The sequence below is a fragment of the Bactrocera oleae genome, chromosome 2, assembly GCF_042242935.1.
Source record: "Bactrocera oleae isolate idBacOlea1 chromosome 2, idBacOlea1, whole genome shotgun sequence".
Taxonomy (NCBI): domain Eukaryota; kingdom Metazoa; phylum Arthropoda; class Insecta; order Diptera; family Tephritidae; genus Bactrocera; species Bactrocera oleae.
Genome location: NC_091536.1, coordinates 53,228,306 through 53,244,307, shown reverse-complemented (window position 1 = coordinate 53,244,307; position 16,002 = coordinate 53,228,306). Strand labels below are relative to the sequence as shown.

Here is a 16,002-nt window from a genome sequence, read left to right as displayed (position 1 = left end):
GCTCGACATGCCGAGCCGTCCGGTCAACGTTTTATAAAGGGAACGCAAAAGTCCACCGCGCAAGAGCTCCATGACGCGGTAAGGCCACCGTTACTTCCCTATGCGGCCCGGTATTAGGAAGTCTCCGTACAAGCCTGAATACAGCCGAATTTACCTCCTCGCTGCAAATCATCCAATAGGCACGGGAGTCGCATAACACCCTGGATTAGAAGGTGGCAGCTCTTGGTTATCGCCCGCATGCGGCTTCTGACAACCCGCGTGAGAGGTGCTAGGCAGCACTTCTCACATTGGTTGGGAGATGCCGAGAATACCTTACGACCTAAGCCCCTGCACCACGGCAAGGTGCCTGCCATTCGCAGAGGAAGTTATTTACATACTTAAAGTTATAAATTTTATAGCATAACATGGCAACACATTATACCAGATGTGAACCTTTTTGAAGGCATTTGGCCGTTTTAGTCGTTGAAAATTTGTAGTAGCTGAGTACAACTTTTGCTTCAGACATTTGCTTTGACAGAAAAGTTCGATATTAGCTTTTGTATGAGTTCGTTCACAATGGGGCAAAGCAAAATGTTGAGAACTCTCATCTTTTTACGCTTTGCCAAGCAACATTAAAAAGAAGCACGGAAAACAAAGTGTTCATTCTGGCATACCCTTTGCTAACTTCGCTTTGTTGTTAAAGTATGATTGCCAATCAAAGCGAAGAAATTCGAGAATGGGCCAGAATCAGAGGGAAAAACTTTAAATTGCAACAACATTGCTAGTGGGGACAGCTAAATTGTCAGCTGTTGGTTCTTTTTAAGCTTTCGTTTAAAATACGCCGGCATAATCTCGAATAATTATTAATGAGTACGGAAATAGTTTTGTATTGACGATATCTAACAAATAATTGCGATAAAAAGAACTTAGCAGATATCAGTACAATGTCGTTCTTTGCAAGGGCGCTGTTCCGAAACGTAAGTCCTTTAAAATGAGGCAAAAAAAAATATACTTAATATAATTAATTACGTAATTGCAATTATCTTGTCATGTTTTTCTTGTTTTTCTGCGGTGTTTAGGTACCAACTTTATGCCACAAGGCGAGTAGTCAGCAAATAGCTGTTAGCCGGCTTTTAAATCAAAGTAAGATTTCCAAAAAGTATTCTAATAGAAAATACATATGATAAAATTTCATTTTTGAGGCCTCCTTAGTTGTGGACCTAAACTATACATTTACCAAATATATTATATTTATAACTTAACAACTAATTCTATAACATTTGTATCTCTGTCCCAGCTGCTCCACTTCTGGCCGTCAAAGTGCAACGCGCCGCGCCTGACTTTAAAGGTTTGGCCGTTGTGGGCAATGACTTTCAAGAAATAAAGCTTGCAGATTTCAGAGGAAAATACTTAGTTTTATTTTTTTACCCCTTGGACTTGTAAGCTCTTTGTTGAATTTTTGTCTCTCATTAATTATGTTTTTTTTTAGTACTTTCGTTTGCCCTACTGAAATTATTGCATTTAGCGAACGCATCGAAGAATTCAAAAAATTAAACGCTGAAGTAGTTGGAGTATCTGTAGACTCACATTTCAGTCATTTGGTTTGGTGCAACTCGGATCGTAAAGATGGAGGGCTTGGCGGCCTAAGTTACCCTCTTCTTTCTGATTTAACCAAAAAAATTTCTAGTGATTACGACGTTCTATTAGATAATGAAGGTATTTCTTTGCGTGGCACCTTTATTATTGATCCCAATGGTATCGTACGTCAATACTCTATTAATGATTTACCGGTCGGCCGTTCAGTGGACGAAGTACTACGCCTCATAAAGGCATTCCAATTTGTGGATGAACACGGAGAGGTCTGTCCAGCAAATTGGCACCCAGATAAGAATCCAGACACAATCAAGCCAGACGTAGCTGATTCGAAGGATTATTTCAAAAAGCACGGATAAGGAAGCACTTTTTCTCTATATTTTCTTCTTTTTATCCATTAAAATTCAGTACTGCAATTTATAATTAAAGTAAATATATATGAAGAGTCCTGGACAACTAGTTGTGTATAGCTTTATTGAGTGAATAAAATTAATTTGAAAACTACCAATTTGTATTTAAAAACTATTATATATTTATAATTATAATTTCAGGGATTACGGAACAGTTTGCAAAGTATTTAATTTTCAAAGCGAACTTAAACTATCATAGCATTCTTTTAAGTGCTCCAGTACTTGGGGAAATATAAACGTATGAAGCAATTAACACGATTTGAAACTAGTTTTAACTTTGCTATCCCTTATTGTATAAATCAAATTCAATTGGATGGTGGCGGTGGTGGAGGTGGTTGATTGAGAGCAGGTATTCCAGGCGGAGGTGGGGCACAAGGAGGTGGTGGTGGTACACATGGTGGAGCTGGCATGAAACTAGCACCCCAACCACCGAACCCTGGTGGCATCATACCTCCCGGAGTTGGTGGTGTCCATGGAGGCAGAGGTGCTTGGGTACCGGGAGGCGGAGGAAGCAGTGGTGGCATTGGACCGGTACCAGGCGGTGGTGGTGGTAATGATGCGCCTGGTATTGGTGGTGGTGGTAACGATTCATTACCAGGTGGTGGTGGTGGTGCACTAATCCATGGCGGCGGAATTAATGGAGGCATTGGACCAGCTGCACCTCCCCACGCTGGAGGAATAGGCGGTGGCGGTGGCCCAGTCGGAATTACCGGCGCGGTTGATTGGGCCGGTTGGGCAATTGTGGGTGGTGGCGCTTGAATTGCCAATGTTTGCGCTGGCTTCTTATCAAATAGACTATAACCGCGATTTAAGTGCACTTGCGCTAATGGATCGACACTTGCTTTCTGTGCATTTGGTGATGGTCCTTCACCTAGTTCAGCCATTAAACTCATGTACTCTTCGTCAATTTTCGCTTGTGAGTCCTCTGTAGTTGCTTCCCCAGCGGCCCCGGGTCGTTTGCTACGACAGTCCTTCGATATATGACCTGCTCCACCACATGAAGTGCAAACGATACTGTTTGTCACATTGGGTTTGTCGGGACACAACCATGACTTATGCTCGCTTGAACCACAATTTGTGCAACGTGGACAATCAGTTTCGCGCAAAGTACCATTCAATTGTGCCAATTCTCTGAGTTGCATACGTCGCAAATCATTATGACCTTCCGGAACCTCAATGCCTTGACGAATAACATCCTTAATCTTATCAACAGCTTTTTTCACAGCCTCTGGATTAGGTGCAGTAATGAATGCATGCAAAGGCTCATCTTCACCTGGTAAGGGTTGGCCATCCTTTCGACCTACTTTCCCTTCTTTTACGGAACCTTTGCCTCGGATTATGATTTTAGCTCCCGTTTCCTTCTCCATAGCTTTTAAAGTATTTCCACGTGGACCAATCAACAAACCAACAAAATTTATGTCTGGGTGTTGTTCTTGTGGTATTAAGACCTTGTCGCTAACGCGTGTTACAGGCGGCCTATGGAAAAAATTTAATACTACAAAATACAAAAAAAAAATATTTATTTTGTATGTTACTTGTAATCTGCTGGAGGTTTGAACTCTGGATTAACGCTTTGCATTTTCTGTATCAATTGATGACGACGTTCTTCTAAACGCTTGCGGAAACGAAACTCCCGTGTGTTCAACCGTTTGCCATCGGAACTATAAATGGGTTCAGGTGATGGTGACCTGTGAAAGATACAAATAAAATTGGTTCCTTTTTAATTTCAGTTTTTGTAGAATAGTTGAAGGCGCACAATTAATACGTATGAAGTTTTCATGTTGTTGAAAAATAATAATTAAAGGCTGTATTATTATCGTATTTATATATATAACTTAACCTAAGTTCCTAAACATATTCTGGAAATTAATTTTGCATTATTGAAATAAAGAACCGTCTGGATACTTTTCACTCTTGCTGGGGGTAAAAGAGAAAAATTTTAATTAATAGCGTATCTTAATTATTAACTTTGACCGATGCACAGCGCCATATTTCACCCCAATTTAATTCTGAAATCGTGATTGAATAATCGTTCATGAGCCTCGTTGGAATTTAATATTTTGGCTTTACTGTCTTATCTGCTCATAGCCATGAAAAAGAAAATTAGTCTTTTATTAGTGGGAATCTGTTTAAGTAAATTTTAAAGGAAAATAAAAACTATTATCAATGCCTTAGCATTAATACCCATCCATAATAAAATCACAAATCTTACAGAAAACTTAATTCTGACGAGTGTAAAGAATACATTTACCTACCAATTTTGCCTCCATTGACATTAATAATGGCAAATAAATGTATATTGTAGTAAATATAACCTGACTTTAAGGACGAAGACTGTTTACGAGTAATTTAAGTTACAAAAATATTAAAATATTCTTCTAAAATTTATACATTGTTCAAAAATATTTGAATTAAGAAATATTTATGTAAATCTATCTTTTATGAAAAAATTTCTTTCGGAAGATTGCAAAAATATGCCCGAACCCCTAGTTGAAATTAACACATAACATTATTCAACGTTCGGAATGCTTTATGTTAATAAAGCATTACTTAAACCTGATTATTTTTCATTCATTGAGTGTGGTCACCACAGATGTCGTAGCGCGAAGTACAGGCGCGAAGTTGATGCCTCCTGCTAGGCTGCAGATGTATAAGAAAGCAACTGTGAGTGATTGTGTACAAAGCAATTCAAACCTTTCTTCTGGATTCTGCGGTATTCCCAGATCTCCGGTGCGCAATTTGCGGCTGATTTCTTCGATTTCTAGTTGAACTGCAATTAAAATGGATTAAAAAAAGAAAGAGAATTGAGGCATGCCTCAACATTAGTAAACGTTACAATGATTTATTTGGATATTTCAATAACTGTATATAAAAACAAAATATGGATAAATTAATTATTAGATTTTTGTATAAAACTGTGTATAGCGGATTGCGGATTGCTGCGATGTTTCATATGATTTTGGAAATATTTGGCCATTAGTCAGCTACCGCAAAAATTGCCTACTGCCTCTCAGGACACAAGCGTAGTTTTTTCCTTTAGGAATACTTACATATTTCATGGTAAAACTAATAAAATTTTATAATTATTCGTGAATTCAACAATGTTATTAGAGCACAAATTACAAGTTTTAATTTACTATAAAGATACTACTTCAAATTCCCACGTGTGTTAAGTTAAGATAGCAATTTATCGCTTCTCGTAATGGTATGTTTGATATGATCAGTGCATCCTGTGCATACGGACGGGAGTTGGCTGTTAAACCTTAAAATTTGTCAAAAAACTGATTAGCATAACAACATCTGCTTAAGAAAAGTATTTACTTAAAGTATATATTCCAACTAAACCCAAACACGATGGCCGTATACGGATATGAATTCTTTTGTAGTTTCCTTTAAAGTAAACGATATGTTAATAAAGGGCTGAATAAAAGAATAGATAATTTAAAAATTGATTCTCGGCTGCCGTTGACTGCTATCTCGACGCTTATCTGCCTAGGCGCAATTAGAATACGTTTACATGGAGATCGATGAAATTTTGCTGTTTATCACTATGATTATTTAGTCTAATTTCATTCTTAAAGCTAGAACTATTCATATAGTGTCAAAATTTGCTTAATTTAAAGAAATATATATACAAAAAAACATGTATTTAAACGTTACCTAAATATGCCTCTTGTTGTGCAGAGTCCAGAGTTGGAGGCAAGATTGTTGGCATACCAGGTATAAATGTCTTGTCATTTTCGGTGCCTCCCCACCTTGATCTTTTACGCCGTTTGCGATCACTTCCGTCTTCTAAAAATAAAAAAAATATATATTTGGGTTTTAATCCCCAACCAAATCAATAGTAACCAACCAAATAAAGGTAGGGAAGGCTAAGTTCGGGTGTAACCGAACATTTTATACTCTTGCAACTTGCAAGAATCAAAGCCCGGGAAATTCCTTCCTTGCTGGCAAAACTTTATATTAAAAAATGTTGCGAAATAATTAAGATCGATTATTCGATGAAATCGTGAATAAATTATAATCAAATTTCGTATCTTCTTGACTTATATTGAAGGTCATAAACTTAGACTTCGTTTTATTGTTATATTTGTATTTTAGTTCGCGTCAGCTTAAATTATATTAAATACACTTTCAAATGAGATATGTAACTTAATTTCACTAAAATATCACACATTTTGACCAACCTAAATGTTAAAAGACAGGTTGAAAGACGGAAATCATTTTACGGAGGATATTGGCGGTAGGGTGGGTTGCACTACTTTTGACATTACTCAGGTATACTCGAGAACATATTTTGAAGCAATTTTATATATAAATAATACTCACTGACCGACATATTCGATATAAAACTTGTTAGAATAGAGAAAATGTGTATATAGTATATGGGAGTTGGGGGTAGTATTGGACCGATTTTAGCAATTTTTGCCAATACCACATACTATTAACATGCCACAAACTAATAAAATGCTCTCAGGGTTTCATTAAGTTATCTCATATACCATCACCAATCATATGGAGTAAAGTCAGCCGGATGATCAAAAATCCTTACATTAGTTATATGGGGGTTAGGTCAAGTTTTTACCTAATTTTATCCATATAAGGCACAAAGTTACACTGTTACTAGCAAAATACGCACTCTAATTTTCATTGAGATAACTCACATATTGGCCGATATTTGCTATGCAGTATAAAGTCACCTGGAAGTTCAAGTTTTTACCTAATTTTATCCATATAAGGCACAAAGTTTCACTGTTACTAGCAAAATACGCTCTCTAATTTTCATTGAGATAACTCACATATTGGCCGATATTTGCTATGCAGTATAAAGTCACCTGGAAGTTCAAGAATCTTTACATTAGGTATATGGGGACTAAGGAAAGTATTGACTCGATTCAACCCAGTTTTGACATACGGACATACTATTATCAGAAAAGGATTCTCTTTGAATTTCAATTATATATCATACGTATTGACCGATCTTTTCGGTAAATAATCAACTATATGTACTGGGGTCCACATATTCGGTACCTAGGGGCTTGAAAAGTTTTGGTTCGATTTGGAAATTTTTTGGTCATAAGGTGGCATACTTTAAAGCAATCATTCGTAAAAATTTGTATCTGGATACATTTATTAATGCTTAATTTGCATACTAGAAAGTGAGAGAATTAGATGGAATTTAAAATTGTGTTATATGGAAAGTAGGCGTGCTTGTAAATAAATAAAAGCGGCAGCGGCCAATTACTGTCAAAAATTCCTCATACCCATAAATTTTGCATAGCACATACTTAAATAAACGCGGTAGGAACGCTGAGCGTTGAAGAATTCGACTTTGACAGCGCGATAAGAAGAAATAAAATTGGCTGCAAAAAACAAAGTTATTGTAATTTTTTGAAAAATTTTCTTGACGCGCGATGTTTAATGCTTGTACAAATGGATGTAAGTATTATTAATAAATTAATTCGATTTGCATTTCATTTCTTTTGTACAAATTTTAGAATTTAAGTCAGAATTTAACGTGAAGTTGCCGCTTGATTTATGGAGGCCGCGTTGTTGTTGTAAGGGTTACCCAGCCCCCCTTGGGTGATAAGTTATAGTTTCGTTGTCGTCGAAGTCACCTAACGGAAGGCCCAGGAATCGAGCCGTTTCGACGGGGTCGGACCATAGGGAAATGGGTGTTAGATGAGTTGGGTTCGTTGGGCAAAGAGGTGGTTAGTATCATGCGGAGACTCATTGCACGCAGGACATTTGTTTGAAATGTCGGGGTCGAGCTATAGGTGGTGGTCTGCTATAGGTGGTGGTTTGACTCCTAGTACGCCATTCACTGAGAGGGAATCGGTAAAGGTGTTGATGTGAATGGCGGTCAGTGCTTGTCTAAAGTTCGTTGCGTCCGAAGTCCGGTCGGCATACTGTCTGATGTCGTCGAAGTAATCAAGGAAGGACCTCTTGATGTTCCTAGGAGGCGGTTCCGCTTCAATCAGACGACTGCAGGGGTGATTTCTGCGAAAACACCCTGGAGAAACTGCTTGGAGAGGAACTCGTTATGTTCCTTAACCGAAAGCATACGGGCCTAACCGTTCAGGTGTTCTATTGGGGACATCAAGAGGCATCCCGTGATAGTCCGGAGTGCAGTGTTTTGACAAGTCTGAAGCTTCTTCGTCTGCGATGCACTACATCCAGGCGACTATATTGGAGAAGCATAGTTTAGAACCGGCCGGCCGATTGCCTTGTATGTTGCCAGCAACGTTTCTTTGTCTTTTTCCCCAAGAGCTGCCGACAAGCGATTTGAGGATTTTGTTGTCTGTACTTTAGCAGTTATCGCGGTCGGGTGAGGAGTAAGGGAGCACAGACTGTCTATTGTAACGTCGCGTCGGCGTTAACGCTGAGCGGTAAAAAAACGCGCCGTCAAACGCTTTTATTTAGGTACGGCAGTAAGGTGGGCGGTGCCACGCCATTTGTCCAATTTTTGTTTTGGCTCCTATAAAGCATACTTGTACCATTCTATGTGTAAAATTCAACGTCTCTGCTTAGTTTATTTAATGAATTATAGCACGTTTAGTAGTTTTAATCAAAACTGGTATATGCGGAGTGCGAGGGGTTATCACCCGATTTCACCCATTTTCACACTGTCGATAGGTGTGATGTGATATGCACATTAAACCTATTACAAGGCGGGATCACGCCCACTTTTCAAAAAAAAATTAAACTGCAGATGCCTCTCCCTAATTTGATCCGTTATACCAAATACCAGTTATGTATCTTATTGTGGAGCTTAGTTATCGCAATTTATTGGTTTTCATTTAATTTAATTTTTAAAGTTTTTATTAGTTTGGAATTAATTTCAATATAGGAAGCAGAGAACAGTGCTGAAGTCATTTATTTTAGTCAAGCTAAAAAATTAAAATTAATTTGCAGCTGAACATGGTACCTTTGTCTTTATATTATAATAACCGTCGAGTATTTCTGCGGTGCACTTCGTTAAATAGTACAATAATTTAATAATTAGGATAGGCCACTTACGTGAATTTTCAGAAGGTCCATTGCTGCAGGAATCATTACTGTTGGAACATTGAAATAGAGCAGCAAAATTTTTGGTTGAAGTTGTACTATTCATTAATTCTTGAATAGTCTGGGTTAAATCAAATCCCTTTTCACGCGACTCCTCTTTTATTGTTTCCATGCGATGATCTCGCCCGGTACGAAAGTCAGAATCTACAGCATTTCCTTGACTATGTTCACGTTCTCTGCTGCTACGTTCATGCCTGCGAGTTTCATAGCTACGGCTTCTCGACCGGCCGCCTCGATTGCTATCACGAAGCCGATCACGTCTATCAGAACGACTCTGTGAACGGCGTTTTCTTCGACTATCATAATCATTACTTCGCGATCGACTCCGACGCGAGTGGCTTCTAGAATGACTTCGACGAGAACGAGAGTTTCGATCCCTGTCACGTTCATAGTTTTCTCTTTTACGATCGCGGCCAGTTTCTCTATCACGATCGCGTTCACGATTCCCGTCCCTATTGCGGTCACGATCCCGCTCTCTCTTATGCCGATCTTTTTCACGACTTTCATGGTGGCGATCCCGATCGCGGTCATTACTTTCCCTTTCATGGTGACGATCCCGCTCACGATCTTTACTTTCCCTTTCGCGGTAACGATCCCGAGATCTGTCCCTTTTAAATAAATATAAAACATTAATTTAATAAAATAAAAAACAAAATTACATAAAAAACTTACCTCTTTTTTTTGTCTCGATCTCGTCCTTTATCCTTTTCTCTAACATCCCGGCTGTAATGTTCTTTTGAACTAGAATGGGAACGCTCCGAGTTCTCATGCTTGCCACGGTATTCACGTTCGCCGTAGCCATTATCGGTCTGAGGCGGATGCATTTCTCCGACATTCGAATGTGGAGGCGTTTCACTCATTGTCACACTTCAGTTAAACGAGATTAAAATATGAAGAAGAAAATATCAATACTTTCAATTAAGTTATTATTTTACGTTAATCACAAACCAATACTCTTCACAACTTTAAATGAAAAGCTATGAAAATTTGTCCGACTTTTCGCACACCTTCGAAATTAATATAAGAATAATAGATTTCGAACTCAGAGTTGATTTATAAATTATCATATAAAGTATTGCCGGACTAGTCAAATGCATTTCACACCTCAACTACTGCAACTCCAAGTTCGCAATATTAATTGAAACTTTAGTATATAATAATTGATGGATCATGGATCGCGAACCTATAAAATATTTAAATGTTTTGAAACCCGGATTGCGTATGATGGATTGCACATTTTGAATGTAAATTGGCGATTCGACGGAACAATGTAGTAAAATAAATAAACCAACGGAAAATTAAACAAATAATAAAGTAATTTATGTTATTTTAATTTTTCTTCTAAAAACATGATTTATTGAAAATATATATACTATATTTATATAATATATTTCAATATAAGAAAATACGGTAAATGTATAGGAGGCTTCAAAAATGAATTTTTATTAAATCGTCTTATTTATACGCGAAGATTACAAATCTGTGAGCGGAAAGTTAATTTTGACAAAAGTTATGTTTTTTATTATATTAAAAACCATATATATATAAAAGAAAAAGCTTTTTTAATTTTTCCGCTGCTAAAAGGAGTTCGGTGCTAAAGAACTATGGACACCCCCGGTGCAGAAAGGAGTTTGACACAATTAAATTATAAACACTCCGTGTTGGACCGACTAGGGTTATTCTTTTGAAGAGCGGTCGAAGGCCTCCAGTTCAGAAAGAAAATATATACATATATCATTGAAAAAATTCACTTTCCGCTCACGAATTTGTAATCTTCGCGTTAAAATAAGACGATTTAAAAAAAATTTTGCCGAAAATACTTAAAAAAAAAATTGAAAAATTAGAAAATCTTAATAGTTAGCGAGTATATTAATGACCATCTAACTTACAAAACAAAATTCATAAATTTTCCTCATCACTGCAGTTACCACTGACGTGGAATACAACTCTGTAATGATTCCACGTGCCAAAGTTAAAATAAAATTTGTATTTCCTTGAATTTAATTTATCAAAAATTATTTAATATATTATTTACATTTCATTAGTAAAGCTATGGTAAAAGCAAAGAAAAACAAAAAGACACTAGCGGATCAAGTATACTCGAAAAAAACCGATGGGGCGAAAACAGCAAACCCTTTTGCAACAGCAATACCTGCAACATCGAATCGTCTAAATCCATTCGAGGTCCATGTAAACAAAGAAAAGTTTCAAATTCTGGGACGCACTTGCAGACATGATAAAGGTTTGCCTGGTGTATCACGCGCAAAAGCCGTTAGAAAGCGCAAAAACACACTTGCGGTTGAATATCAAAATAAACACAAAACTAACAAATTTCGTGACCGAAGAATAGGCAGATTTCAAAACAGTAATCAACTGAGTGAAGACGTTATAAATGCACGGTTTGTGGCAGCAAAAGTAGAGCAGTTAAAACAAAATAAAGCATCTAGGTATAATTTAAATGACGATGATATTTTGACACATCGAGGTCAAACACTGGAGGAGATCGAACATTTCCGTGACGAACGTTCTGATGATGACGATTTGGAGGATGATAAATTAAATGGTTCGTTAAAACTATATATCCTTATATAAAACTTAATATATAAACTTAAGTAACATAATTTGAAATTATTTATAGCCGAGTTCACGGAAACTGCTAATTTCGGCGGAAACCCCGAATTGTCAAAAGATCGGCAGTCGGCGATAGAAGACATGATAGCAGAACAAAAACGGAGAAAAATAGAAATAGCTAAAGAAAAGGACGAAATATATAGTTTAACAGAAAAGTTAGACTCAAATTATAAAGAGCTACTCGGATTGGTAGATAAATTATCCAAAAAAGAGGTTCTAAAAAAGTCCAAACCTGATGATTACGATAAAGCTTTGAAGGAAATGATTTTTGAACCTAGGGGTGTAGTTTCTGATAAACTTTTGTCCGAAGAGGATTTAGCTAAGCAGGAAAAAGAGAGATTGGAAGAATTGGAAAGAGAACGACTAAAAAGAATGCATGTAGACGGAGAAAAAGTCGATGTTAATACCATGCAAACTGAACATCGTTCAGCCGATGCACTAGATGATGGCTATTACGGTTATTCCATTGAAGACGAATTTGAGACGCTTGCATATACTCTAAATGGTTCGTAAGTTATTGAAATTATGATTTTTGTATATATACAAGTATGTATGTACATATTTTTTTTTATAGGTGAGCTGGGAACAAAATTTATGGAAAATGTTTCCAAGGAATTGGAGGAAGAATCGATCGAACTCGAAAGTGAAGAGGAAAAAAGTTATGAAGATCAAGAAGAGGAATCAGAATACGAAAATGGCATCGATAAAGGAGTTGACGACGATAATTTGAGTGACTTGAAAGTAACTGACTCCGAATCTGAAACAGAAGATCTTGAAAGAAGTGTGCATTCAAAAAAAAACATATATATTAAAGCTGCTGGAAGTAAAAACGAAAATATATCGAATCCATACATTAATGATGATTTACCATATATGATAGATATTCCCGATAATTACGACGGATTCAATAAATTGTTGTATAAGCGTAAACCAGAAGATCAAGGTATCATTATTGACCGCCTTATAAAATGTAATAATCCAAAGCTAGATGGCATAAACAATAAGGATAAAATGATCAAATTGTTCGATTTTCTTTTGCAGTATGTAAATGAATTATTTACTGACGCTACTCAAGACGACATACAAAGACAATTTAAAATATTAGATATTCTCAATCCTCACATGTACGATCTAATCCAAATGATACCAGATAAATTGTCAAATACTTTGTTGGACGTTATCAAAGAAAAATACAATGATTATCTAAAAAATATTAAATTGTTTCCTCCACTAGAAGCGCTTATATTTTTAAAGCTTGTATCGAATTTCTGCAGTACGTCAGACTTTCGTCACGCAGTAGTTACGCCCTGTTATATTTTTATACAACATGTCTTGTCGAAGGCGCGGCTAAGGACGAGGCAGGAGATAGCAGGTGGCTTGTTTCTGGTAACAATTTGTTTTGAATTCTCTCGATTGTCAAAACGTTTTTTGCCAGCAGTATTGAATTTTTTACACGGCATTGTATATTTGAGTATACCCAAGCGACCTATCGAAATGTTAAGAATTGTGCCACCATTTCAAAGCACAGGACCGATGAGCAAACTACTGGCTATTGCTGAAATTGAAGAAAAAGAAACATTAAATGAGGAGTTATTAAAATCAGACGATTTAGTTTTGACTACATATTCCATTGACTTTAAAATTCGTGCTTTGAATATAGCACTGAAACTGATAAAAGACATTATTTCCAATCTTGAAGAGAGTATTGGTTCGAACTATTTTGCAATACCCTTTTTGGAGTTATTTGAACGCATACCTTTGGATATCTATCCGGAATTCGTGCACACTAATTTCAAAGCTGCCAAATCGGTATTAGAAAACGTTTCAATTAAAAAATTAACAAAAATTGTACCGCCTGAAAAGAAACCTAAGGCGCTACGACTTCTTGAGCCACGAATTGAAATAATTTACGATGACAAACGTCGACCACGATTAACGAAAGATAAGGAGGAAAGAGTCAAATTGATACATAAATTACGTCGAGAAACTAAAGGTGCGATTAGAGAAATACGAAGAGACACTGAATTCTTACAAAAGATGCGTATAGAACAACAAATTCAAAGGTATGTATTACATTAATATTTAAAATAGTTAGTTGGATTTCACATGCTTAAATTTTTCAGTGATTTGGAGCGCAAAGAAAAGGTAAAACGTATTTATCAAGAAGCTTCGATTCAACAAGGTGAACTTAATGAGCTAGATCGTATTAAGAAGAAAAAGAAATTCTAGAGATTCTAAATTTAATTGTAATGAGAGACTATTTGTTATTTATTGTATTTAATTTTATAATTGAGTTACGATTTATTTGAAGTCACAATTAATGCAGAATAAGCGAATAAAAAATTAGTTTTTTTATTTAATATCCAATGTAAGGAAAAATCAAAAAGCGCAACTTCGAAAATGAAATTTATTAAAAGAAATTCAAGAAGATTTATATAATGAAGGAATCATGAAAATTAAATTAAAATATATTATAAAACAAGTAAGGAAGGGCTAAGTTCGGGTTTAACCGTATATTTCATACTCTTCCAATTTGCAAGGATCAAAACTGGGGAAATACCTTCAGGTGTTGGCAAAACTTCATATTTTATTAAGTTATGTTAAGGGTCATAGACTCAATTACTTTTATAACTATATTTTACTTGTCGTCAACGAAAACTATATTAAAATCATACTCAATTGAGATATATGTGACATACCAGATGTACCGGTATAAAGTGAGCGTTAAGATACAAATGTGTTAGTAGGGAACATTTGTTGTGAACGAGCCTTAATTATACTCTCACAACTTGTTGCTACAGAATATAATAGTTTTGTTCACCTAACGGTTGTTTGTAACACCTAAAACTAATCGAGTTAGATATAGGGTTATGTATATATAAATGATCAGGATGAAGAGACGAGTTGAAGGTCCGTCCGTCCGTCCGTCTGTGCAAGCTGTAACTTGAGTAAAAATTGAGATATCTTTATGAAACTTGGTACACATATTTCTTGGTACCGTAAGACGTTTGGTATTGCAGATGGGAGCAATCGGTCCACTGCCACTGCCACATTAGGGAGGGGCATCTGCAGTTTAAAATTTTATTCAAAAGTGGGCGTGTTCCCGCCCCCTAATAAGTTGAATGTGCATATCTCCTATACCACTGAAGCTATAAAAACAAAATTCACTGGGAAAAAATGTTTTTAGCATCTCTATCGACGGTGTGAAAATGGGAAAATGAAATCGGGTGACAACCCCGCTCACTTCCCATATAACGGTACTTTTAAAAACTACTAAAAGCGCGATAAATCAAGCACTAAACACGCCAGAGACATTAAAGTTTATCTCTGGAATGGTATGAGATGACTTTATAGGAACCGCGTTCAAAATTAGACAGTGGGAGTGGCACCGCCCACTTTTATGTGAAAACCCATATCTTGGGATCTGCTTAACCGATTTCAATCAAATTCGGTACATAATATGCTTTTCATATTTCTATGTTATAGTACGTAAATGGGCGAAATCGGATTACAACCACGCCTATTTTCCATATAACACCATATTAAATGTCATCTGATTTTTTCACTTTCCACTATGCAAATCAAGCAACAATGATAATATCGGCGTAAAACTTTGCGTCAATAATACTTTTAAAGTATGCCACCTTGTGACCAAAAATTGTCTAAATCGAACCAAAACCGTTCAAACCCCTAAGTACTGAATATGTGGACCCTAGAGCCCATAGTTGACCCCTTACCGAAAATATCGGTCAATCCACAAAGAAATCTTAAACGAGTATACCATTTGATTTTGCGAGAGTATAATATGTTCAGTTATATCCGAACTTAGCCCTTCCTTACTTGTTTTATTTTCTGTTTGGTTGGCATGACATGTCAAACATATTCAATAACCTTACTGTCATTGAACAAACATCATATTTTGCATTGTGTTGAAAATGTCAAATTTTGTACCGGAAAGTGGTGATTTGCGGAAAGCATAATTTTTTTTTTCCATTTGAAGAAAAATTCTGGAAAGTCGCATTGAATGCTTGTCGAGGCATATGGTAATCATGCTCTATCAGAAGCAACATGCAAAGGAAAGCACCTGCAAAAATGGATACTTGGCTGGGAGCTGCTACCCCACCCGCCGCATTCACCTTTTGTTTTCATCGATGGGACACGCATTGGCTGAGCAGCACTGCTTCAAATAACGAACATTTATGTTGGCATAGTTCCCACAAATTGCCAAAATGGTAGTCCAAATGCGTAAAAAGCAATGGTCAATACTTTGGATAAATTTTATTTACTTTCTCATTCAAAATTAGTGTTTCATTTTCACATT

At 36.4% G+C, this 16,002-nt stretch overlaps 3 protein-coding genes across 4 annotated transcripts; 2 read left to right on the top strand and 1 right to left on the bottom strand.

Moving 5' to 3' along the window:
- The first annotated feature begins 754 nt into the window (after positions 1-754).
- Prx3 (Peroxiredoxin 3) lies at positions 755-2,076 on the top strand. The gene is made up of 4 exons (XM_014245237.3): positions 755-956; positions 1,059-1,122; positions 1,277-1,418; positions 1,469-2,076. The coding sequence occupies exons 1-4, from the start codon at positions 924-926 to the stop codon at positions 1,929-1,931; spliced, it is 702 nt and encodes a 233-aa protein (XP_014100712.2). The 5' UTR covers positions 755-923; the 3' UTR covers positions 1,932-2,076.
- Positions 2,077-2,080: 4 nt separating this feature from the next.
- SF1 (splicing factor 1) lies at positions 2,081-10,070 on the bottom strand. 2 transcript variants are annotated; one of them, XM_036357940.2, is made up of 7 exons: positions 9,999-10,070; positions 9,723-9,917; positions 9,003-9,658; positions 5,643-5,774; positions 4,677-4,752; positions 3,518-3,670; positions 2,081-3,458 (listed from the first exon to the last, which is right to left on the bottom strand). In XM_036357940.2, exons 2-7 carry the CDS (start codon positions 9,908-9,910, stop codon positions 2,288-2,290), a joined length of 2,376 nt encoding a protein of 791 aa, XP_036213833.1. In that variant the 5' UTR covers positions 9,911-9,917; positions 9,999-10,070; the 3' UTR covers positions 2,081-2,287. The 2 variants fall into 2 exon arrangements, with proteins under 2 accessions (XP_036213833.1, XP_014100711.1); XM_014245236.3 differs by having other exon boundaries at positions 9,723-10,065.
- A 915-nt stretch (positions 10,071-10,985) lies between these two features.
- l(3)07882 (Nucleolar protein 14 homolog l(3)07882) lies at positions 10,986-14,070 on the top strand. Its single transcript, XM_014245238.3, has 4 exons — positions 10,986-11,613; positions 11,689-12,186; positions 12,256-13,744; positions 13,805-14,070. The coding sequence occupies exons 1-4, from the start codon at positions 11,103-11,105 to the stop codon at positions 13,908-13,910; spliced, it is 2,604 nt and encodes an 867-aa protein (XP_014100713.3). The 5' UTR covers positions 10,986-11,102; the 3' UTR covers positions 13,911-14,070.
- Positions 14,071-16,002: the final 1,932 nt, after the last annotated feature.